Here is a 27,544-nt window from a genome sequence, read left to right as displayed (position 1 = left end):
TTTCTGGGTAAAGCTGGCTAATTTTGATTCCAGAACATGATTGAAAACGTATCGTCTGCAATGAACGACTCAAATTATTGGCTTTGTGGCTTGTGAAATTGAGTACTAAGCTATTTATTTCCATCGTTAAATACTGTCAAGTAATTAGTCATCATGACTGTTACAGCTCCAAGCAAAGGAGAGAAACAAAAGCAGACATTAATAAGCTAATTTTTGGCGACAATATATTCTGAAATTTAATATTTGTCATAAAACAATTCACACTTCCTATTCCAATTTCTCAAACAGTGGGAAGTCTATTAATTCACTGTTATTTGGTTCTGTTCAGGGGTAACTGTATAGTGCCGTGTGCAAACATGTAATTGAGTGTATTGGGGATTAAAGTTCCACAATCAGACAAGATCCCTTAGCAACGAGAAAGTTTTTCACATTGCCGAGGTATCACTTGCAACCAAACCACATGGGCATAAATGTTGTCGCATTTCATATCTCAAAGGGCCTTTTGAAGGATTACAGGATTAATAGAATGTTGATGTAAATGTTAATTTAAACACATCTTCCTCTGACTGTCTGTCTGTCTGTCTGACTGTCCATATCTCTCCCTCTCTCTCCCTCCCTCCCTCTCCCTTCCTCTCTCTCTCTCCCTCCCTTCCTCTCCGTCCCTCCCCCCTCCCCCTCTCTCTCTCTCTCTCTCTCTCTCTCTCTCTCTCTCTCTCTCTCTCTCTCTCTCTCTCTCTCTCTCTCTCTCTCTCTCTCTCTCTCTCCAGTTGAATGTCCCCAAAACATACCGCTGGATACGTTGTCCATTTTCATTGACAATTTTTGAAATACGCCAAACGGAAACAATCATACAAGTCATTCATTAGATACATTAATTTGTTACTCCGACTTGATACCAACGCATATCAATGAAGGTTGCATAATTACCCCAATCACGTATTTGTAAGGCCCTCTGCATAATAAATGATACAATTAACAATAATTGGTTTGCTATATCAAAATAAACTAGTTGCACCAATTTAGTTACTTATTTATTCATGAACTAATAGAACATTTTCAATTTCTCACCTCGTAGCAGATAAATTACATAGTCTGTCTCTTTGAGTGTCCATCGCTCTGTCTCTGTGTTTTTCTGTTGTCACATTCCCTGAATTTTTTTCTAAAACTTGTTGCAGCGAACCTTCAGTTTGTGTAATATTTCACCACTCCACATATTGACTTAAGGTAGTTTCATAAAATTCACAATAGTATATTATTATTATCTTTCAACTGTCAAATTTATAGCAAATGTCACAGCGCTTGTTATGTGCTTGACAGCTTATCGAATAAAGATGTCCTCATTGTTCATTTAAGGTAGAATGCACCTTGGGGACAGATGTTTGGACTCTAAAACTTTTACAATTCTTTTCTTATACCACTTGTGGGGGTTCGTTTTAAAGCTCTTGGTGTAAGAAAACTTTCCCCGTCCTAGTTTTTCGAAAATCGAAACCCTTTGGTAATTTGGTAATTGGACTCTTGCCAGTAATCGAATTACTTCTCCTGATATGCCATAGAGAGTCATTTTATAGGTTTTAGCCAAATCTGATGTGCACAGTGTCTGAGAAGACCTTTTCTTTTAACGTTGAAAATAAAAGCACAGCTAATAATGACAAAATCTGCTTTTTGTTGACTATCATTTTACTCATGAAAAAACCTTTTACTTGAAAATATACGACATAAAGGAAAATAGTTGCATCATTGAGAATGAAAAATATCTTGTCATTTTTGTCTTTCTAAAATATGTCACTGTATCAAATCGATTGTGAAATATTAGTGCATGTTGCTTTCTTATACCGAAAAATGCAACAGAATGATGAAGTTCGTGACTAGTAAAATGTATTTTAGGCAAGTATGAGCCCCCTTTTAGGCATTTCAAAAACATTGTGAGCCCCCATCACCGAAGTCAAAAACAGGGTGACCCCAATGAATCCACCGCCCCACCCCCCGGGCCGAAGAAACTGACCAGTCCCTGAGTTATCAACATTTCATGTTAGTTATCAACATTATTACATATAATTTATCAGCATTATTACATGTAAGTTATCAGCATTATTACATGTAAGTTATCAGCATTATTACATGTAAGTTATCAGCATTATTACATTTAAGATATCAGCATTATAACATGTAAAATATCAGCAACAATATCCATGTAACTGCCCAAGATTGTTGACATATACGAAAATAAAAATATTACAGACAATACATTGTGTTATTTTTAACCTGTTGCTTCCTTGCTTGAGCATATACCTAGCCCCTCATGATATGCATCCAAACCATTCTTTTCTGTTCTTTACGTTGCCTTTCTGTGGACTTTTTTGTGTATTTATTTGTAACATGCACATATCAGAGAGAAGGGGAGGAGGAGGTGGAGGGTTAGAAGGAGAGAGGGAGTGTGTTAGTGTAAATTCTGTATATCTTTAAGAACTGCAACATAAATGTAATCTACCTGAAATAAGCTAAAATATGAAGAAATATGACAAAAAAATTATGTTTCCTGTAGCCCGAACAACCCTTGATACCCTCGGATCCTGAACTTTGTTCTGAAATCACGCATGATTTTGCCAAATTTTGCCGTTTCTTGATTGTCACACCTCAATAAAAAATAAAAAAGTTCCCGACCGAGCTACCCTATTTCCTCAGGGCATGAAAACGAAAACACACAATATCTTTCATGCCTTAACAAAGTCAAGATTCATATTCTCAGAAACGGTGTTGTTACTCTGTCATAAATAGCAATTCAGCGCAAACGTTGCTGCGATCTCGTATCATGCCAAAGTCTCGCATAGCGCTAGGGCGTCTGAAAGCAACAGATATTGAAACAGTCGACAAAAGCTTGACGGTAGCAGAAAGTGTCCTGCCTATAAAAAGACTGATATTTCTGACTATTGAAATTGTACCCAGCTGTTCACGTTTCAGAGAATCTCTATAGCAAAAAAGAATGAATGAAAGGAATCAATCGCTTATTATTTAGTTATCTGTTTATCATTTTGTTATTTATGTTGAATTTATCCACGGTCCCTCCACAAGGACCGTGATTTATCCGACAGATGGCTATAGAAACTTGTCCACGGACGCAAGCTCTTACTACACACCGTTGTGACGCAAATACTTTCAAATATGTATCGTTCACCTTACCAAGTCACAGAATACAGAATAGCTGAGTATCTCAGCAGTGTGGTCAATTGAACGACTTGTAGCGCCATGCGTTCAATTAATTACCCTATACCGCCACTGAGAGCAATAAAAGATATGTTGCCTTCTGGGTGCCATTCCTTTAAAAGAACATCGGTATAGGTTTTACGTTTTCACAATGAGTCTATTCGTTCATGAACGATTCCACAGTAATACAGAGGCTGAAAAAACACAGCTTTCCAATTATAGTATCAGAAGATTTGTTCCAATGTCCGTCGACACTCCTGAGCAGACGACATAATGTGATATCTTGACACCACTCACGTGACCTCCGTCAGACCCGAATATACATTTTGAGTGCGATATCAGAGTCGCCAGGCGTGTAATCAGATCAGACGGTCAACGGCTGGCATTGATGCTTGTAGGTTAACAATTTGTAGGTCGACGCAGCTAACGATCGATTGAATCGTGCATTTCATTTTTTAGACAAAAAACGAGACTTTTCGTTCGGTGATGCACCTTGATTACACATGCGCAAAGTACTTGTCATGATATATCGTATAAACCCCTATCATTCCTTGTAACATTAATTTCCCTGTAGGGTTTGAAATGGCCAAATATAGAATATCTAAAAAAAATAATGATTTAGACTGTCTAAATGTACACATTTCAGGAACAATAAAATGAACTACCCTATTTACATTTTCACAGCCATCCGAAACTCATAAATAAATCTATTAAAGTTTTGTTTGACCGACGACATTTATCACTCGCAGGAAAAATGGAGGAATACATTACGAAGAAAACAATTAGTTCCTTGAGTTGTGTGGTTTATACAATTTTCATCTCAGTACAGAACAAATCCTCTGATAAACACAATAAATTCTTCCGGGGGAATTTGTAGACAGACAAGCTTAAAAAATTGGCTGATATTTTAAGATGCCTTGAACGCGCTTCACGTCTCCGTGTTGATACCCAAATATAGCTAATTAGTTTATCAGCTGGTTTTCTTAATGAAATCGTTCCAACCGCTTATTAATGTCCTGCTAATATAGGAGGGCAACAGTACAACCTCAAGCTTGATTATTCTGATCTCCTTCGATTTTCCAATTGTTATATCTGTCTGAATAACAAAACTAGCAAAGAAAATTTGTTTGGTAATGTCATTTTTTTACTCGCACTACAGGTTGGGATCTAAATATTTATAAGGAGATAAATGTTGATGGACCTTGAAGGAGTCAAGAATTCCGCTGTTGATGATATGATATCAAACGTACCAGCATCAAAATATAAAGTTACCAGATATGAACTGAAAATGCTCACGTGTTTTCATACAGTTATGTGTAAATTTGAACCTTTGCCACATGTTTGCAACTTCATTGAAAGTATTATGATCAACATAATGAACAATAATCACCGCCGATTAATTCTCAAAGGTCATGAAGTATACAAATATGTAATTAGCTGAAATAAAAATATTAAAGTTCTTTGACTGCTGTCATTGTATCACCATTTTATATAGCAAGTGTAATTACCATTGGCCAAGTCCTTCAAGCCATATATGCCGAGCTGTGAAAGCTCATTAGATATGCAAATTGTAAATTAGCTGACATGAAAATGTGAAATGACTTTCGATATTGTTTTAACCAGGTATAATCATCAATGTTGTCATGTTTTGCCAACTTTGATCAAGTAAATCCCAGTATATATCCCTAATAAGCAAAGTTCATTAAATATGTAAATTAGGAATTGACTTAAGTAAAAATGCTTAATGATTGTCAATAATGTTGTATCATGGTATCTGCAATATATGTAACAAGTTTTGTCAACTTTGGTCAAGTCAATTCAGATATATATCTCTAATTAGGAAAGTTCATTAAACATGCAATTATGAATTGGCTGAAGAGAAAATGCTTAATGACTTTCAATAATATTGTATTACAGTGTCTGAAATGTACATAGCAAGTTACATCAATTTTGATCGAGTCAATTCAGATGAATATCCCTAAGTATGAAAATTCATTTAATATGCAAATTAGGAATTGGCTGAAGTAAATATGTCTTTTTGACTTTCAATAATGTTATATCACAGTATCTTTGATGTATATAGCAAGTTTCAATGACTAAAATCAAGTTAAATTGTGTTGCTAAGTTATCCCTATATACCAAAAATCAGACCTCTAGCTCTATTGGTTGGCTCAGAATTAGATATGCGCATAATTAATTAGGTACAGGATGTGATGTCATAAGATCTCCCATCATACCAAATATGAAGGGTGTAGCACTTGGGGTTACTTAGTTATGGCCATATATGTATATTTGAGGTCGAAGGTCATCAGGGTCACATGACATTTTGTCAAAAAAATGTATTGCTAAGTTATCCCTATATACCAAAAATCAGACCTCTAGCTCTATTGGCTAGCTCAGAATTAGATATGCACATAATTAATGAGGTACAGGATGTGATGTCATAAGGTCTCCCATCATACCAAATATGAAGGGTGTAGCACTTGTGGTTACTGAGTTATGGACATATACTCATATTTAAGGTCAAAGGTCATCGAGATCACATGACATTTTGTCAAAAAATTTGTATTGCTAAGTTGTCCCTATATACCAAAAATCAGACCTCTAGCTCTATTGGCTAGCTCAGAATTAGAAATGCACATAATAAATGAGTGCAGGAAGATGCCAAGGTCAAAGGTCAAGTGGAATCCCCAAAATTGTGGAGAGCAATTTGGTCCCCTACTGGCCATTGTCCAATAGAAGCTGGCTGTCTTGGACTTTAACATACGCCAGAATAAGCCATTGCCATAGCTTAGCTGCATAGGTATAGGGGAGGTCAAAGGTCATAGAAAAATCAGAAAAATAATACTTTAAAAATCTTCAAAATTGGCAAGACCTGTGACTTTGATATTTGGCATGAAGGAGCAAGGCTATAAGGTCTAACCAGGGTTAGGTTGGTAGCGGGTCGAGTTGACTGGGGTCGAGTTGGTTAGGGGTCGAGATGTCCAGAAACCATGGTCATCATGCTTCCCATAGACTACCATGTATCACAAAAATTAAAACTGTGATAACTTCATTAATATGCAAGCCACGCCCACCAAAACCTTTTCAGTTCTAGCCATTTGAATTCTGAAGATGTCTACTGAATTTGACTGAAATACGTTCAGCCGTTTTGAGATAATGGGATACAGACACACGGACACACGGACACACACACAGACACACAGACAGACATGGCTAAACCATATGCTCACGTGTGTGAACACGTGAGCAAAAAACGGATGTTGACAGTTTAATCCTGTTCCCCGAAAGCACTTCTGATCCCCTACATTATGAAGAATGTAACGTCTGACTGTGGATCTCTGAGAGTGGGCACATGGTTTGTTTATCATCACAAATATGGGACGGTTCTGATTGTGTGTCCACCATTAGCTATTGAATTCACAGAAGCCATCACCGCGCGTTGCGTCATCATAACGGAAGTGCTCAGTTTTCGGTAAAATCCCGTCTTTCCCGAACATTTGGTAGGAGAAGCACAATCGACTAGGGATTGTTTGTTGAACGTTAATTAAACTGACAGATGTTTTGAGTGTAAAAAGATAGCTTTCCTTCCTTCCTTGACACATAGCTTACAAAGTTAATGATCAATTCCACCTGTTTAAAAAAGCTACACAGGTGTCAGCCGGTAATTACTAATTAATTAATTCAAAACGGTCAACGCAGCTTCAGTGATTCTCAAAAGATCATCAAGTTCAATTAAGTGGCACAGCTTGTGTATATTTACTGTTTCACATTTTCCGTCTCATAAAAATAGTTACGCAACTTGTCAAAATATTTGGCTAAAAAAAGGTTTTAAAATGTATCCGTCTTATGTGTTAGCACATATTCAGGGATGTCAAATATTGACTTAATTGGTCTTGCTGCAGGGGTAAATAGTAAGTCTTCTAGATATGCAGATGAGGGACGATACTGCTGGCCACTGGCTTGCCTTTGAGGATTCTCACGACGGCTTGTTATCATGGCAACATCATCATACTCATCCATTTTGTGCAGCAAGAGATTGGATGTAATTGAAAGGTGAAGGTGGGAGAATAAATCCCGCCGAAAACACTGATCCCTAGGTACAAATTGGTGATTTTGGAGAATCATGAAATGAAGGATGGACGACAAGATAGATGGAAGAGTGAGTGGATTCATGGATATACAAAGTTGGACAGACTAACGATACAGAATGTTCAAGTTTTAGCACATATTATCATCAAATTTTGATGTTTTTGACTTCTAAAATTATTTTTTATTCATAGCGACGTTTAAATTATTGTACCATGCAAAGTTAAATTCAAGCGAAAGATGGATTTAAAGTTCTATATGGAATACCGAGTCTCCTTTCTGGCTTGCCTATGTTTACAGGATATAGGTATGTGACTATAGGCGTGGGTGAAAACACAGTCTTCTCATCTTAGTCTGACCCTGCATCAAGTGCTTTTAAGTTATTTTAAATGAAAGGCCAACACTTCCCAACTTTATATGTACCACGACTTGCTATAACAGGTGGTTTGTTCATATAGAACTTTGAATATGTAATGAAATTGCATTGTTAATTTCAAATATTCCGTTTTTTTTGTTTATGCAAAATTTTGAAATTATATTTTGAAAAATATAACATGCCGCCTCTTCCGTATTCGGTGTACATGACAGGTGCCGCCAACTGGTAAATTTCATGAATTTCTCAAAATCATCACAAAACATGTTTTGAAGGCTGATATACCGATTTTTCTTATTTTTGACCCTGACCTAAAATTTGGAGGGGAAAGTGAGAGCTGTTCGTAACTGCCCTCCCACTGGTATACACTGAAAATGTGCCCTCCCACTGAATTTTGATGCCCACTGCCCTCCGGTATCTACAGTCTGCCCGCTCCCCACTGCCCACAACAATTCAAGCTCCCCACTGCCCTCTCCCCACTACTGAAATTCCCCATTGCCAACTAGATGCCCACTAGGCAACCCAGATCAACACAAAACCATGCGAGCAGTTAGCAGTATACCATGGAACATTGCTCCCCTCTAAGTTAGGCGCTTAATTTCTCCTCAAGTTCTATTAAGCACGCCGCTTTCCCCTCCCTCTACGTATTTTCCGGTGCCCACTATCAAAAATTTTCTCCCCGCCCGCTGAAAGTAATGAAATTTCTTCCCCGCCCACTGTAAATATCGATATTTTCTCCCCGCCCGCTGATTAGTTTCGAAATTTGCCCGCCCGCTGAAAAACTTCGCACGAACACCTTTTTGTACGAACAGCTTCGTTGGCGGCACCTGACATGATAGAGAACGTTGCTTTATTGTATGTCAACATTTAACTGAGTTGTCACTCCATCCTTTAAAGCCCTTTTCCTGCCAAGTTCATATTTCACCATCAGGTCAAGTTGGTTGAAACTAGTCATTAAAGCAAAACATGTCCCATATGGCGCATTCTAACAAAGACTTGAAGATTTGAAGGTCACTGAAGACAGAGATACTGTAAACATTATTTTTGCAGACTAAAGACGCTATAACATACCAAGTTAAGTGGGTGAAAATACGTATACTGTCTGGCAGGTGAAAGGTTACAACTTCGTCGGTGCAGGTTTGGGATAAACAAAAGAGCTCTCTACAAAAAAGAAAGTTATTTGTCTTGGAAACTGAGCTGGGTGGCCCAAACTGTAAAATTTTGGATCAGCGGCTACACTAAATGACCAAAAATGAAAAAAGAGATTTAGCTGCATTGTGATTTAACATTACGAGACAGGTCAATAAGACTCTTATTCCCCATAAGCCTGTTACTGTCTGTACCCGCTTTTTGTAATGATTATATTATCCTTCACAGCAACATTTGTGGTGAAGAAATGGCGGGAAAAGTAACTGTAGTTTTCAAAACAGTTTCGATGACGTGTCATTTTCTGCCTGTGTGCAATATGTGATATAAGGTTAAAAAATGGTGCTTACCAGGTTTTTACATTCAATGTTAACTGATACTGATTGGAAAATAAGATACTCTACTTAACTAAGTGGTTAGCGCATTGGAAACACCACATAATTGTATCAATGTCTCTAAACTAGATCGGATTCTGGGGGAAACATACCTAACAGTAGTAATTTATTACTAATATTAGTGTTAAATGTATGTATGTATGTATGTATGTATGTATGTATGTATGTATGTATGTATGTATGTATGTATGTATGTATGTATATGTATGTATGTATATGCATGTATGCATATATGTATGTGAGGATGTACATACATACATACATACATACATACATACATACATACATACATACATACATACATACATACATACATACATACATACATACATACATACATACATACATACATACACATTAAATGAAGCAGCAATATTGTAAATATTAATATATATCTTTAACCTTTTGCGAAAAAAGTGACATAAATCATGCAAACTTTCCAATCTGCTGCCATTTAGTATAATTGTGGATCCATTACTAGCATTGTTTTGACCACCACTTTTCTCATCATCGGGATCCTTGAACATCCTCCCTGTCCGCGCTACGGGGAAACGCAGGCCAAGCTTTCCGTCAGACATAAACAAATACATCAACGTTTGACTGGAAATTAATAGCCAGCGACATAAACGTCCCCTCTACGCTTCAGCAAACAGATCGGGTGGCCGGCTGCGACGCAAGGGCACTGATAGGGTTATCGGATTATAGGCAGCCTAACGATTAGCTTTCTCACTTAGGTGCGGTATATCGTACCTATCAGGTGCTACTATAGGAAATATGACTGCGTGTCCATCACATCAATACCGTGACATTTAAGTTTCATCAACCGAAACTTTTGACTTACTAACAGAATTTTTCTATTAGTCTGCAAAATACACGTTCTTGTTCTACTGCAAAGATCATGTCGAAATAACCATTGTTCAACTTGAACTTGCTATCATAACCCGTATATGTGTGACATCAAACGCCGTTCTTGACAAAATTTTAATTTGGATTCATCGGGATAACTTTACACGATGCTGTACACAGTAAGGTGTCTTGAAGACAGATGTGTTTTCTTTTAAGACACTACAGGGAGAACACGAAGAGATAACACGTTTTCTAGATGACACACGTTTTGTAGATTAAAAATAATGAAAATATTATCAATTGTCACGCTGCAGTCCCATTTCAAGGCCTTTGATAAAAAACAATTCGGTTGATAATGTCGCTCTTTTATCTGTGAAAATTACTCTTTTCAGTATTATGTCCACACGACGGTTTACGAGTGTTCATTGTCAATATAACGGTCACGCGCCTTTCCGAGGTTTTGAGTATTGGTGTCAATGAACTGAAATTGTTATATGAGAGATATGATATCCGTGAAGTGTCTTCTATAAAAGCTAGTCAAAAATTGTCAAAGAGATGTCAACCCACGTGACAAAGTCAAGCACTTGACATTAATACGTATTTTATATCGTTCTGTTTGAACACTCTCAGACTTAATAACGTTTAATTGACGTTTAATTCTTATGTATGCCTGTATGTGTGTATGATCTACATTTGTATGTATGTATGTATAGATTGATGGTTAGTTGGCTTGATGGATAGATAGATGGATGGATAGATGGATGGATGGACGGATGTATGTGTTTGTGTGTATGTGTTTGTGTGTAAGCATATGTGTGTGTGTGTGTGTGTGCCGTTCCGAGCACGTATGATTAAACCATCGGTTCAAACCCGTCACTATGTCCCTGCAAGGCCCCTTGGAAAAGGTTCGTAGTTTCTAACAAAAATATGTTCTCTGTCTTCATGTTCTGTTTGTCTCTAATTTAGCGACAATCGAGGTCTGTCAGACTGCGATGCCACGGTAACGAAGGGCTGAACGAATGCAGCTCGTGAGCGTTGTCGCTTGATCAACCCGACCAGTATGCGAATGGTGCGTAATTGCCTCTCTATAAAGAGCAAAATAAGGCCTTTTTATGGCGGTACGGGGGAAATTATTTACTTTACGTGTGGGCCGCATGCTTTCTACGCTTATTATTAGCGCATTTACCACAATGAAGGGATTGAGACGTAAATCATTCGCACAGCATGGTTTACGTGTTCTGAGGTTTAATGTAGTGTGTATGTTGTTGAATTCCTCTTACCCATCAAATTGGTTGAATTTCTCTGGCCCATCAAGATGGTTAAATTTCTCTTGCCCCTCAGAATGGTTAAATTTATCTGGTCCATCAAGATGGTTAAATTTCTCTTGCCCATCAAAATGGTTGAATTTCTCTTGCCCATCAAAATGGTTAAATTTCTCTTGCCCATCAAGATGGTTAAATTTCTCTGGCCCATCAAAATAGTTGAATTTCTCTGGCCCATCACATTGGTTAAATTTCTCTTGCCCATCAAAATGGTTAAATTTATCTTGTCCATCAAGATGCATAAATTTCTCTTGCCCATCAGAATAATTGAATTTCTCTTGTCTAACAAAATGGTCGAATTTCTTTTGCCCATCAATACACATACAATTTGTTGTGATGCTCTGTATGTACTACCTCCCTTTTGAACCGTTAGGTATTTTTTTGGTTTGTTTTGAGTATTTCCCTGGTATACCATGCTACCTTGTCCGTTGAGGTAGTTAATAGTAAAGTTTGTTCCATATGACAAATTTCAACTTACTAAGCCCTTCTCCAGTCAAGTCTGGTCTATCTAGGCTGGTCTATTTCCCTCTTAACTAGTCTACTCTGATTGACAATACTTTCTTTCGTCTATTCTAGGCAATGAAATGAGATGTACAGTGCTCAAGCATATCACTGTGCTTGTCCATAGACAGTATTGTGCCCTTCTACTGTCTAGTGTATGGTTTGTCAAGCTTTCTCTAAGACTGTCACACACACCTGTTCAGCCTAATTCTGCCTGGATTTTCATGTCGCACTTTTTATTGTAACTTTCTTCTTTTTTTGAATAGAACTTGTTATGATAAGCTTTTGCATCGATACGCGAAACAATTTGACCCCAGATTATGTTGAAAGTACTGTAGGTCTGACACTACGTGGTTGAGCTTCCGAGCACTGTACTGTTTTGACGGAAACGACAATCCTCCGCACAGTTTAAAATTCTCTCAACTGTTTAAAATTTTTCTCTACTGTTTAAAGTCTCTCTACTGTTTGAAAAACAGTAGAGAGAAATTTTAAACAGTGCGGAGAATTTCGTTTTCGTCCAAACCTTCTATAGAGCCGTCCTCTGTACAGTTTAGCTGTGTCACACAGTCTAGTCGTAGCTGTTCGTACACGATCGATCCTCCAACTATACGCTATGTTTTTGAGCGCTTTAGTGCTGTCACGTATTGTCTATGGATCACTATTGACACATTCATTGACCCGTCACGCGCGTGCGCAAACTCTCGTCCAATTGAATTAGATGTGTTCAATTTAACGTAAATTCACTGCGTTGGAGAGAAATAAAACTTTAATACACCATACTCCCGCATGGCGCTATGACCTCGACATTTGAAAGGTGAAATGCACCTCTTGGCCTTGAAACTGAGAAAACCATGCAGCTGGCAGAATCCCGAAGGTCGTTCCGCACTCTGCAAAAGTCACCAACCTTTGACCCTGGCGAGTTCGTAGTTCGCCTTGAATCACTCCAGTCTCTTCAAAGCTGCTGTATATTCCTGTCAAATTCAATGTCATAATCTTTAATTCGCGACATCTGTAAGATGACCCCGTTATCTGTTTTGTTTTTTTGTTGTCCCTCAGTTCCCTTCTCCTATACCAAATGTTTATCTGGCTATCGGCCATGTGTCACAAACCTGACTGTACTTTCCACTGTTGAATTTGACAGTTCAGTTAAAAACAAAACATTTGAGCATTTGTTAAAGATCCCTTCGTCTTCTTAACTTTAGGAGCTTGTTGTTAAGATGATAAATCCAAAAAAGTGTGTAATCGATCTTTTCATCACATCTCTAAGTCTTTACCGAGGAATACAAAAGGTTCCTTCGAGTGGTAATATTGGAAGCCCACAGATTTTCCGTGGTTCGATTGGACATGACAATTTTGTAAATTACAACGTCATTCGTCTCACTGCGATGAGGAAATTTAAATCATGCATGAAGAAATCAATCAGATGTCAACCTGTCTCGGACAAACTGTCACAGACACGTTGAAAGAAGTGCGTTGACCCATTTCAAAAACGGCGTATAGCCAGTGAGTGGATGCACACAGCAGGAATAATGTATTATGTTTGTCGGTCTGTAGAGTAAAATCGCTATGCTGTATATGAATCAGTGTAGACGATTCGTTGGTTAACATTTTGGCGTTCAAAAACAAAATGGAAATGAATAAATAAGTGAATAAATAAATAAATAAATTCTTTCATCTACACCTGTGTCCTCTGCGCCGAGGAATTTTTCACAGAAGCGAGGCCCATAAGAATAATCATGCTCCGCTGTTTAATAATTTATGGCGCGAAGGAAGAGAATAAAACAGTACCTATTTTATAGTATTTGTAACCCGATAAAAATGTCACTTGCAGTTACAATGACAAGGGCTTTAGATTGCGCAACAGAGCCATCCAAATCCCAGGATGTAAGATTCTGTTTACGGGCCACAAGGGAACCGTAATCCAGGCAAGCTAATCGAGGCGAACATTTTTTCCCCTAGTCACGTGATGCAACACCGTACGTCAGAGAGAGTTGAGAAGATCATCGATCAAGATGGGTTCGGTAGCGAGTCACCACCTGGCTACGCATTTAGGATTTTTTCAACTTGAATTATTTAAAATGACGCTTGACTGAACTCAGTACTGGATGCCTCAGCGCAATTGTTTGGTTTATTTTCTCATTTTTGATTGATCCCCGGTGGCTTTGTGTCATAAAAGCTGCCCTCGGTGCTGTAGTTCCACTTTGCAGATCTAGAGTTTATTTAGGCCTACTCGTACTCTGAACTGTAAAGCAGCGAACGGCAACGAGAAAAGGGCATTCGCCTCAGTGCAATCATGACCAGACCTGATTAAAATACGCCAATGATTAGAGAACTCAGATTACTAGATTTTGCATTACATTTCAAGACATACCACTCGGAGTTCAGAAGACCTATTGAGGACGGACATACAGAGATACATAGATGTATACATATGCACGTATATATATATATATATATATATATATATATATATATATATATATATATATATATATATTTATCACATGAACTGGCCCGAATTCCCACCTGTGTGACGTAGAACAGGACGGATAAGAAATCTGAATTACCCCTGTTGTACGTCATCAACCGGAACTTTTTTCTTTTGCATGGTACGCGGGTCGCGACGTGAACATAGACCGATTTGTCGTGATCGATGCCGTACTCTCATGACATTTTTACAAAAAAGGTGACCCGATAAATCCACACATGGAAACATAGAAGGCATGTCCAGTGAAATTTTGAGTCGCTAAAACTATAGCTGTTCCCGAGAATCGAATGGGGATACCGCCGATCCAGTCGAGTCGCCTCGTAAGGCTCAATGTGGACGTCGTACCTGGCGATCCCGGTTGGCGATAAACCTGAAATCTTCACCTCAACGGAAGTTGAACTGAATAAATGAGTACAGTATAATCTTCGGGAAAGCGACATACAGGCACAAGCAAAAAGTCATTCGACTAACAACGATAAATTTCCTTCGTCATACAAAAAATTCCGTAAATTCTTGCTCGGAATCAAACCTGTAGCGCGGCGGCGTAAGGCTGTAGCGCTAGCGAGAAGACATCAGTATGCATTGCAGCGCTGTGGAATCCAATGTACTTCGAAAGTTGACTCAGCAACACTCAAAACAGAGTTTCCGTCAAGTAAAATTAGGATGTATCTACGGGTGAGATATATGTCACTGCAAACATCAAAGTCCTTAAGACGAAAACATTGACGACCGAGATCGGAATTAACGAGTTGACACCTGCATAGCAGAGACCGGTGACGGCAGCGTTGTGGGATCGTGAATGAGGTTAGCCCTGCGTACGATGCTGTGTGTTCCGCTACAGCTAATAGCCCCGCGGGGCTATTAGCTGTAGCGGAACACACAGCATCGTACGCAGGGCTAGAATGAGGTATATACTCTGTGTGTCATCGAACGGAATCTTTCGCGCTCGCCACGGTCGTAAACTTGTGTGATGTTTTGAAAAGCCACGGAATCTCTGAGAATGAGAATACTGTTTCGATCGTGTCGTTGCATTTACTTCATAAATCTATTTGTAAATATTCTGAATAACTCTGAATACTATGGCTATCCGTCGCTAGCACGATGAAAGTTATGTCCACCACCGTACCGATGGCCGACTTGCCTTGGCATCGGTACAGCGCGAGACAATGATTGACAGGTTCACGTGACAGAATCCGTATGTCTGGTTGGTGGAGATACCATTTCATGTAGCAAATTTCAGCTTGATGGGATTTATGAATGAAAGTATCTCCTGGGTGACGATCCGCTTTACTCTTCAAATGAAAGTAATCCGCGTAAGTAAAACTCAAATCGCGACGAAAGTCATGCAATTTGTTATGATAATTTTGATCCATTCACGTCAAAAAAAAAATAAGAAGACTGTTCATGTGATAAATATATAATCCCATGGTATTTTTCTCTGTTTGACGTCATCGTATACTCGTGCTTTTCGCGGAGCCGCACAACTTCTCGCCTTCGGCTCGAAGTTGTACGGCTCCGCGAAAATCACTCGTATACGATGACGTCAAACAGAGAAAAATACCATGGGATTATATATAAATATATATATATTTATCACATGAACTGGCCCGAATTCCCACCTGTGTGACGTAGAACAGGACGGATAAGAAATCCGAATTACCCCTGTTGTACGTCATCAACCGGAACTTTTTTCTTTCATGGTACCGTTCATACATGCAGGCGTCGTCGCGACACGAATAGATTTGTTGTGATCGGTGCCGTGCTAGCTCGAACGTTATTTTTACAAAAAGGTGACCCGATAAATCCAGACATGGAAACATAGAAGGCATATTTGTCGAACGAAATTTCAAGTCGCTAAAACAATAGCTTTTCCCGAGAATCAAATGAAGATACCGACGATCGTTATTTTAATGGCTCAGTAACGTCTCGGCTCCAGTCGAGTCGTGTGGACGTCGTACCTGGCGATCCCGGTTGGCGATAAAACCGAAACGTACACCTCAAACTGAATAAATGAGTATAGTATAATCTTCGGAAAGCGACATAGGAGGCACAAGCCTAAAGTCATTCGACTAACAACGATCAATTTCCTTAATCACACAAAAACTCCGTAAAGTCTCGCTCGGAATCAAACTTGCAGCGCGGCATAGGCCTAATGCTGTAGCGAAGACATAAGCTGTCGAGCTGTGTGCAGCGCTGTGGAATCCCATGTACTTCGAAAGTTGACTCAGACAGTTCAAAACAGAGTTCCCGTCAACAAAATTAGGATGTATCCATGGACGAGATATGTGTCAATGCAAACATCAAAGTTCGTAAGACGAAAACATTGATGACCGAGATCGGGATTGACGAGTTGCCGGACGATTTGACACCGGCCGCGGCAGAGACCGGTGACGGCAACGTTGTGGGCACAGACATATGCAATGAGTGTGTCATCGAACGGAATCTTTCGCGCTCGCAAAGGTCGTAAACTTCTGTGATATTTTGAAAGCCACGGCATCTCTGAGAATGAGAATTACTTTTTCGATCGTGTCGTCTCATTTACTTCATAAATATAATTGTAAATATTCTAAGTAACTCTGAATACTATGATTATCCGTCGCTAGCACGGTGAAAGCTATGTCCGCCGATGGCCAACTTGCCTTGGCATCGGTACAGCGCGAGACAATGATTGACACGTTCACGTGACCGAATCCGTACGTCTGGTTGGTGGAGATACCCTTTAGTGTAGCAAATTTCAGCTTGATGGGATTTATGAATGAAAGTATCTCCTGGGTGACGGGCCGCTTTACTCTTTAAATGAAAGTAATCCGCGTAAGTAAAACACAAATCGCGACGAAATTCATGCAATTTATTACGATAATTTTAATCCATCTACGTCAAAAGAAAAATAATAAGACTGTTCATGTGATAAATATATAATCCCATGGTATATTTCTCTGTTTGACGTCATCGTATACGAGTGTTTTTCGCGGAGCCGTACAACTTCGATCCGAAGGCGAGAAGTTGTGCGGCTCCGCGAAAAACACTCGTATACGATGACGTCAAACAGAGAAAAATACCATGGGATTATATATAATTATATATATATATATATATATATATATATATATATATATATACATACATACATACATACATACATACATACATACATACATACATACATACATACATACATACATACATACATACATACATACATACACATGAGCAGTTTTCCATACATGAGGCACACGAATTAATTGAAATATTGTAATGCTTTGAATGCAATTTGAAAACAGGTTAGATTTTCTGTCCTTGTATTGGTTCTTTTTTTCCTAACAATAGTAACTGACGATGTCATAAATCGGACTAGCTAATAGTTCATCGTCAACGGTACGTTTCCATTGAACTATAATCTGGTACCGTAGACCCATAAATTATCACACAGTGGAATGAGGTGTGGAAATCCTCTCGTTTCAGACTCTGCTGAAACAACGGTCTAGAATGAATGTCTTTTCCAAGCGACAACGTTTACGCGGAACAAGTGAGAGTGCCTGTTACTCATTTGTCATACGCCATTATTATGAGGTGTCTTATGTGCCCTCGACAGTTTCGGAAATCCAATTCCCTGGAGCGCTTTCCATGGACCGTGCCGTAAATCATTTCCTAACGATTATGTCGCAAGCTTGCCGGTGTTACAATTGCGCCCGTTTTATGTCGCGAACAGCGTAATTGGCAAAGTCCCGTGATCTATGCGTCGAAAGCGGGTTCAGTAACATCGGAGGCGTGTTCCTAGACCCTGTATAAGAGCAACGTGACCCCTTGATATTCGTAACTGCACAATCAATCATACCGTTCAAGATATTTTAAAAAACCCTTGAAAACGCGGGTTACTGCACATTTTTAACGTCAGTATACAAAGTGTAATTCGTATTGCTGGCTACTCTGACTCGCGACGCATGTGTACACATCAGTAAATCAAACTATACGTGAGATAATTCTAGAAGTCCAGTCTTACCGAAAAAAGATCACCACAGCTAGAAAAGAACAAATGTCTCCACAAGGAAATGAGTGTTCGATGCCCGATCGGCTGTATGTTATACGATAAAAGTTTGTGGCAATTCGGAATCAGAACTCGAAAGCTACTCAGTGTTTCACTCTACGGCATATTTATCCCGCAGAGACCAGATACATCAACAGAGATCATTGTCTGGTGATCACTACATGTATCATTGCTTGGAACTCTGAGTAATATTATATAACGCATATGGAATGTAGATCGGTCGATCCATGTAAGATTGCGAGAGTGCCAGAAGCTCGAGAAATCATGGACATTCTGCGTACTTGATGTGTGGGCTCCGTCCACCTGTCCGTCCGCTCAGTCTTTATCGAGACGTGCCAAAAATTGGCACAACCATAGATCCCAGAAAATATTAGGGCCAGATTATGGCACAACGATAATGTGCGATCAGGTACATACGCACATCAATTTATTGTGCGATATGATCCAATATGGCCCACCAAGCGGCCATTTTGTCACGATCAGAGCCCTTACGCCGACATGCCTTAACAGATCTCATTCAAAGTTGATAGAAGGAAACTCTATTATAACAAACATATACACACGTCACTCTGTGTCATGATAAGTTGCAATATGGCCATTTTGAACATATTTGAACCGATTCCAAACGCGTGCCAAGGACATCGTACCATGAGTTGCATATGCTCATCCACTTGTATGATCCAAAGTGGCCGCTGGATTGATCGAATCACTACGATTTTCCCACATCTGCAACAATTGGTCTTGCATGCACTGACCGACACCATGAAAACTTTATGCAAGAACAACGTACTGTGCTGCGCATATATATGTCCACGTGTGTCGCTATACGACTAAACATTGTCAATGAGCGACCATTCAATTACGATTTTTCTTTTCTTGTCAGACATGTATGAGCCGATTGATTTCGATCAATCTTAGTGTAAGGACATTGCACTATAACAACAACAACAACAACAACAATAAAAATAATAATAATAATAATAATAATAATAATAATAATAATAATAATAATAATAATAATAAGCCATGTATGTATGTACTCATGCATGTCAATTTGCAAAATGATCGATGTCATGCATGACATTTGCAGCCCTATACAGGCCATATGGTATCCAGGTCACCACTAAGTATTATTTCCCAAGTACCCGCATGTCAATGAAAATAAAAATGCAACTGAGTCATCAGAAACAAGGATCAACAGCTCCCAAAACAGTTGATCCAGCGGGAGTATGTAATCCACCATGACTTACAATTTCTATGTCGCTCTGCCATGGATATGCACAGCCCTCTCGTGGAACGGTATACCTGCAGTGAGGTAATTTTCCCTCGCGATATATTTAGTAGCACTGGAGTCAAAGTTCAGTATTGTAGTGCATAATTTTTAGCTTAAAATGGCCAATATTCGACTAAAGTGTCATTAGTATGACGAAAAAGTATTAAGCCAAAGGTACCTGTGGCTGTCGCATACTTCACAAGTTTAGGCGCTATCAATCTTGTACGATTAACCCCTTGAGTGCTGTAATTTTTTCCAACCAATCAAAATTTGATTGCAACATTTTACTAATTTTTATGAATTTTTCTGTAATTGTTTTAATAATTTTGGACCGAATGGACATAAAATTTCATTGACTACAGTTTTTTATCAAAATTTTGGCAAAAATCGGAAAAAAAATACTTGACTCGGGTACATTTTGTAAAGGTGACAAAAATTGACTATGGCTCTCAAAGGGTTAAACACACCTAATATAGGTTACTGTAAATTGATTGATGCGTTAAGTCTCACCACATCAGTTGGGACAGTCACACATTCACTCGGTAAACTGAAGTAAAATAAAACCAACTATGGAAGAGGAGAAATAGTGTTGACGGGAGAAGAAATGACAGTCTGGGTGATGTGTGTTCCCGTTTGGTTTCGTACGATCACTTCTTCTCCGAACTCACACTAAATTGCCTTGCGGGCTGCGCATATGTCACTAAATGATAAACAGAGAACTTTTAAAATTGTGATCAATAATCCCCGGCTCCTGAGTGCATTGTAGGCCAGTAATATGGAGTAGTTGTCGGGACACACATTTTTGTTCAGTTTATCTCATCGGTGGAAAGATTTTATTTTTTTTTACGAGCGATATATATAGCTGAACAATATTTACTTATCGTACTCCCATCTTCTAACAGGAGTATTGGCAATGATTTAGTTTGTCCAGTCGTGAAATAGATCTGTGAATTACTTTTGTACATTGCAATTTGCCGTAAAAATTTTCTCTGTCAAGTGAGAGACTGGGGTGATTCCTGTAACGCACGTAAACATCCAAAAATTCTGAAAAGCTAACGATTGTCTGTCAGACTGTCAGTCAGTCAGTCTGTCAGTCAGTCAGTCTATCTGTCTGTCTTCTAAATCTTCTATCGGATCAACTCTGAAACCAGCCGGTACTCTACTCCAGTAAGGTCAATGGCACTTACTCTGATGATAAAGCAACTTTGATGGCGAGTGTGACAAGTCGGATACATGTATGTGTTCTGAACGTTGTAAATGTTATTCGACGTAGTTTGTTGTAAAACCACCTGTGCGATTAGCATCTATACTCTGTATCGAATTTTCTGTAACTTATAATTTCACCGTAGGCTGAAAGTAGGTTTGCCCGTCAGTTCAAGCAACCACGGTGCCATCACTGATTTTGATCAACAGATTGCCGGAGCTAATGATCAGACATTCATACGGAGGTCTAAGGTAACCGTAGCTTCAAATTATCGCTTCAAGATACTAAATTTTTTCCAGAAGGTTGCGAACGCATGTTTCCCGTCTGATGATATTAATGTCTTGTTACCGAAACATCTTCTGTCGAAGCAATATCAATTTATCTTCAATCAAGAAGAGGGCCTTTAACGATGTGTCATTTTTCAGTAGTGGCTGACTTGTTGTGATAAGTCAAACTAGCCATGCGCTTGCAAATTGTGTGTACCTTGCGTAAAGTTGTCCTGTGGCTTCCGGAAAACGACGAGAGAGAGAGAGAGAGAGAGAGAGAGAGAGAGAGAGAGAGAGAGAGAGAGAGAGAGAGAGAGACTGACAGGCAGACAGGCAGAAAGAGGAGAGATGGAGACAGACAGGCAGACAAAGCGACAGACGCAAGCAGACTGAAAAGGGAGAGACGGAACAGATAGAGAAACGAAGAGACAAGGATAAATGGCACACAGACACACACGGTCAGTCAAAGAAGCTGACAGTGTTAGGTGACAGACGAAAAGACAAAGAGAGATAAAGATGGCAAAGATACTGTTAGATGGATAGACAGAAATAGACGGCGGTGGCTGGAGTGGGCTGCCCATGCAACTGATTTTCAAAAGCTCTTTGATAGTCATAACCCTATCCTTTGGAGACTCAAGTACCTACCATACGTTTTTGTCATGAATTGGTAGACTGTGAGTCCATTTTGTATGCACACATCAAGAACACATGCTAGCGTTTCAGGATTTACCTTCAACGCTCATTTACCATCTGACGGGTTCCACTCTATTCCCATTAACCTCGGCTCTTTGCCTTGCGTGTCATTAAATGCCAGTCTAATAACGGAGAATCAACTGCCAGCACTAATGAAATATCGCTCGGTGGTTGTTTTTTGTTTCATCGGGACTATCTTGTCATTCGGAACCGGCATTGGAACTCCAGAAAACGAAAGAATATGTCTCGCCTTTTTTTAAAAAATTAAAAGGTTTCGAATTAAGAAGAGCTGCCAGTGTGTGATTTCTGCTTACGTCATCGGAGATAGCAATCGTGCTTTCGGTGAATGGATGGGCCATGCGTGAGTACAATGGTCAACGTTTGAAGCAATATAAATATTATCAACAGATCAAGGTGCAATTTTACGACTCTCAGCCATATACTATCGTTAGCCATACAACAGATAGATGTATCTGCATCGTGGCCTACTTTTTAAATATTTGAAATGTCATTTGTTAAGTTTCAGTGGATAAATCGTGATATATTTTGACAAAAGTGGGGTGTATTCCATTTTGGTATTGTGTGCATCATTACAACAGGAAAAATTCGTCTACATCATTTATCAGCATTTCAAATACACTATCATCGTTACGCATTTTCATCGCCTTTGTCATTATTATACCATCACCATTCATATATTACCATCACCACGATCATCATCATCATCATCATCATCATCATCATCTTTCTCTCCGTTGCCATAGTGATTGTCGTATGGGGGATGCTGGAGTTCTATGTCAGCAATGATAAATGTACAATATGTCAGAAAAATAATTTTTGAGTATTTCTAACGGAGGAGCCCTCATCGACGATTTTGATTTCCGTCCATCCACACTTTTACTTCTTTAGTCCAGCACTAGTCTGTTTAGATGTTAATGTTGCATGTTTTTGCGACAGTTTCCCCTCCCAACATTTGTCCGCACACATTTTCTCTTTTACTTAAATGGTCTGGCTGTGTTATCAAAACGTTTTACCAAATTACTTCTGGGGTGACGCTATGAAAGAGGAACTTCAGGCTTAAAACTGAGACACGCCTCTCAATTTTTTTTTTCAATTATTTCACTCATTATTCTACGATATGATATATTTTAAAGAACTATTGTTTTCTGTCATCGTTTCTCTCATTTGGCAAAATTTGCATTAGGTTTCAGTTTGTCGTGCATCCCTGATCGTTCTAGAGGGACGACTAATATCTAACTTGAGTTTCCTCAAATACCGTTTAATCTTTGGAAAGCGATCGTTTTTCGCATCTTCTGCATCTGTATAACGATGCCATGGAAACAGAGGGTTATATGACCGATTTTTGCTGATAGTGTTTCATCAAGTCATTGCCATAGACTTGATTGGTGACCTTGATAATTGCACCCTAGGATGTCGTAAATTTCCATGCTTTTAAATCACGGACATTATCATGGAAATTATGGAATCCCGATTAGGTCGGTTACAAAAATTGCCTTATTTGCATCCATCCATCCATCCATCCATCCATCCATCCATTTCATCTAGCAATGCGCACCCTCACCTCCTACTATATCCTACTCCAAGCGTACATGCATACATACATACATACATACATACATACATACATACATACATACATACATACATACATACATACGCACACACATACACAAACACACGCACGAAACCAGTTATATCCATCCAGTGCTTGCTTTCAAATGCGTGGAGGGAATTCTGATTCAAAGATGGATTCTTTTGAAAAAAAAAACACATTCCATAGGTAAGGCTTAATCGAATGTCATTTCCACGTGATGCTAAATTAATCACCCGGTTGTTTGTATATCGGTGATGGAGCAGTGTCGGAAATTCATAAATGTCTGCATGCATGCTTTCCTGGATGACACTCGTATTTTAAAATCATTATGGCTAGCAAACCTTGGATAGCATGTGTGTTAAAATAGACGAAAGCGAATACTGCAATAACGGAAGACAGGAAACAGTAAAACAACAGAAGCGACTGTTGAGCTAGCGGGGGAACTACGGACAGAGAATATTGAACTTCTGTGTTACTGTAATTATGGACAGTGGGGGAGGTATGTTTTCTCTTGGGGAAACCACGGGCATAATTATGAACAATGAAATGCTGTCCCGTCTGCAGTATGTCTTATTGACTGACATAATAAAACACTGTAAGTTTTCTCAGTCGATCACCAGCTAATGAATTGTTAACAAATGCTATTTCAATTGTGATGGTACACATTGGCACGAGGCTATTTTTATAGGAACATGAAAAATTACAGCGTGTTTCTCGTCTTAAGTTGTTCAGTGCGGATCAAGGCAAGGGACGGTCTGTGCGTCACGGAAGCGACAGAAAAAAATTTCTCCAAATTCAAACATATACCTGTCTCGTATGCGCCACAAATGGTTGAAGTAATTGTCCCGCGGAATCGGGGCACCCACCTGATATTAAGAGCTACGAGTTTCATCACACAGTCTGGCATAAATTCCGTTCGTTGCGGGTGATTAGCTCTGTGCCATTACCGGTAATACATTTTTTTTCGTGAAAGCAAAGGCTATTATCAGAAGCGCATGTAGGTTATAGGTGTATTGCTAGTATGCTAGGTTGTGAGCACCGTACACGTACAATCTCGAGACAAACGGACAAAACGTGAATTGCATATTCGTGTCGTTATACGTCTGTGTATATGTCGCCGCCTATTGTGGCGAGTTCCATTCACCGTGTTTATATGATATTAAGAAATCAAACGGGTATATAATAATCAGCCCTCTCTATGAAGTTTCTTCACAAACATCTGTACACAGTTCCGAGGCGTGTTCCTTTGATTCTTTTGATCATCTGCCCGTATGATATTATCTGTTAAATAAATGAAATCGTCTGTGTCGTGTCAATGATGAATACAGATGAAACGCCACGGCGGTATCAATATACTAGCTTATGGAAATGTTAGTGTGTGTGTGTAAAATGTATCTGAGAGTTGACATTTTAACATCTGTTTCGGGACACGGTACCTACCTGATCAGCTGTGGAGATTGTTGATCGTTCCCAGAGGTCTGCGGCAGAAAAGTGTAGAGACCAAGAACCAAGACACAGAGCATAGCGATGAGAATTTTCCATCTGGTGGTTGACGGGGACGTACTCTCAAGGAATCCGTTTGTGCCCATGGCGACGGACCGGGTCTGCTCCTCTTCCAGGCTGTATGGATCGGCCTCGCGAGCTGGCGGCGAGGCGAGGTGGGGTACGTTTTATCCGCCGACGTCAACTGCGCACCGATGATACACACATTACACAGTGCACCGTGTTACACAACGTTGCGCCGTAAAGCCAAGTGCCCCACTGTCGACTCAGTCGTGTTTATATATTCATTCCTGCTCCCGGTTTCTAAACACATGTTGACAACGGACACGTGACCCGGGAAAGTTGTGAAAACGGGACTGGGTCCCCTAAGCTTACGTTTATAGTCAGCTCAGGTGTTAACGAAATTAGAATACAGACGAGAGAAACGTGTTACGAAGGACGATTATTCCACTTGAGCAAAATCTATTTGATCTACAGTATTATCCATAATTTTTTACAGTGTTTGGTTTGTCTTACGCCCTGAAATAAAACGCGTATTCTTAGTTTTACTGAAGCTTTTCACATATTTCTATTTACACAGTTTAAATAAAGTGGGTACATGCATTATACAATTGAAAATGGCAAACCCCGATAATTATAAAGGTACCATCAGATTCTTGAAAAACCTATTCCACGGAGTCTTTACTGGAAATGTTAGGGAAGGGTCATCACGGACACATTATATCAATACAGAGCCAGATCAAGACATTCCGAATCGTGCGCGTTTGCTTAATAAGTCGGTCGACCCGCAACGATTTATTCGATCGACCGATATACCAAAAAATGGCAGAGAATTGTTAGTTCATCCTAGCCATCGAAAGGGTTTGTGTCGTCATTTTAATTATAGAATCACAACAGTATTGCGTATCTCATTACTAACTCAGAGTCTTTTTGGTCTTTTGTTTCATGTTAAAGGGACAGTCCTGTAACGTTCGACAATATTTTCACTGTAACATTTTTTGTTTGTAAGGTCAGCCGCAGTTTCTTGTTGCTCTCCCCAAATCATGTCGAATTACAATGTTGAGCGTGTCAGCTCAGCCTGTACATGTGAAGACTGCATTGTTATTGTTGACAAGAGTATGCTGGTCCGGCTTATGATTCAAATGTGGAAAATAAAAGTGTATTTTACACGTATAGATGCTGTGTTGACAGGCTAAACACAGACTGTTTCACCACGGTTTAGGGAATGAAGCAAAAACTTGCATTTCACATACATAACAGAAATACCGAAAAAATCTCCGAAAGTTATGGCAACAGGCCCTTTAGGTAGGGCGGTAACTATATTGATTTGGCAATCCAATGGCGCAGAGTTAACCGTTCAGATATCTACATCATGGAAACATCAATTTTTAAAGAGAACACTTTTAATTTGGTGGAACGAATTAATATTCAAAGCCTTGCAAAGTGGGACTAGAGACCATTCTGGCTATTTCAAAAGAGCAAGAGAGGGCCTCATTTTAATTATTATCATTTGAAAATAAAATTTAATTTTCAAAGGCTCGTCAAATTACCTCTCGAGCGGCTGATGTCACAGATGTGGTGACCCATTTATTCATTTAGCTATATCAATTCAAATGCATGCATATGCTAATTAGACGGCAACATGACATCAGCTTGTTACGCAAGCGATTCCTTGATAGGTAATTTCCGGGCAGTGGTTTATTTGTGAAATTTATCATTCGGGGGAAGTAATGACGCAATATCTTGATATGAAACGAACTCAACGGCATTTGGATTGTGCATTAGAGTTGTGTCGTCCAAAATTCTTAATACCTTCTTCTTACTGTATTATAACGGTATCACGTGGAAATTAGTGTCGTCGTTAGTATGATGATGATGATGATGATGATGATGATTATTGTCATTGTTGTTGTTGTTGTTGTTGTTGTTGTTGTTGTTGGTGGTGGTGGTGGTTGTAGTGGTTGTTGTTATCATCATCGTCATCATTATCATCATGATCATCATCACTGCAGCCACTATCATCATCATCATCATCATGGTTACCTGTGCGTCATTTTATATTTCCAGTGTATTATAAGATGTTTTTTTATGAATTGACTTGTTCTCTTTAAGCGCCGCAAACTTCACACAGAAATGCCGCGAATGCACATGGCCAGTTGGTTCACACTGCAATATGGACACGCGTGTGAGACAATGGACAGAGAATCGAGCACCATACATCAACAGTATGATGAAACTATAAGATGTTCGAAGCTACCCTTTATCCATACGTTATTAACACAACAATATCATCGATGATAACCTTTGGCCCATGAATATGGTATGAATGGGAAGAAAAATAATACACAAAATACTAAAAAATGACTCGCATTCATAAGAGGCACTGGTAATATGCCATTGTCAAGGTCAACCATCAACATATTGTATTCTCGCCAGTGGCCATCAAACTTATTTTGAATATTACATGCTCATATTTTCTCTCCCCGTCCCTACATTTGTCTAACAACATGACTCGTCAAGAGAACGCCGGAAACTACATCGTTGTTGCATTAACGTATTACAGCGGTTGCTCGAAGGAAAATGA

The 27,544-nt window shown here is 39.2% G+C and overlaps 1 protein-coding gene across 1 annotated transcript in view; it reads right to left on the bottom strand.

Moving 5' to 3' along the window:
- LOC139118926 (galactosylceramide sulfotransferase-like) overlaps positions 1–25,271 on the bottom strand; it is a 55,238-nt gene extending 29,967 nt beyond the window's left edge. Inside the window, exon 1 of the mRNA XM_070682492.1 lies at positions 24,898–25,271. Coding sequence (XP_070538593.1) covers positions 24,898–25,046 — 149 coding nt within the window. The 5' untranslated portion in view covers positions 25,047–25,271. The remainder of the gene's footprint in view (positions 1–24,897) is intronic.
- Positions 25,272–27,544: the final 2,273 nt, after the last annotated feature.

The sequence above is a fragment of the Ptychodera flava genome, chromosome 19 (assembly GCF_041260155.1).
Source record: "Ptychodera flava strain L36383 chromosome 19, AS_Pfla_20210202, whole genome shotgun sequence".
Classification (NCBI taxonomy): domain Eukaryota; kingdom Metazoa; phylum Hemichordata; class Enteropneusta; family Ptychoderidae; genus Ptychodera; species Ptychodera flava.
Note: the sequence above shows the minus strand (reverse complement) of the source record. Positions and strands in the feature narration are given on the sequence as shown.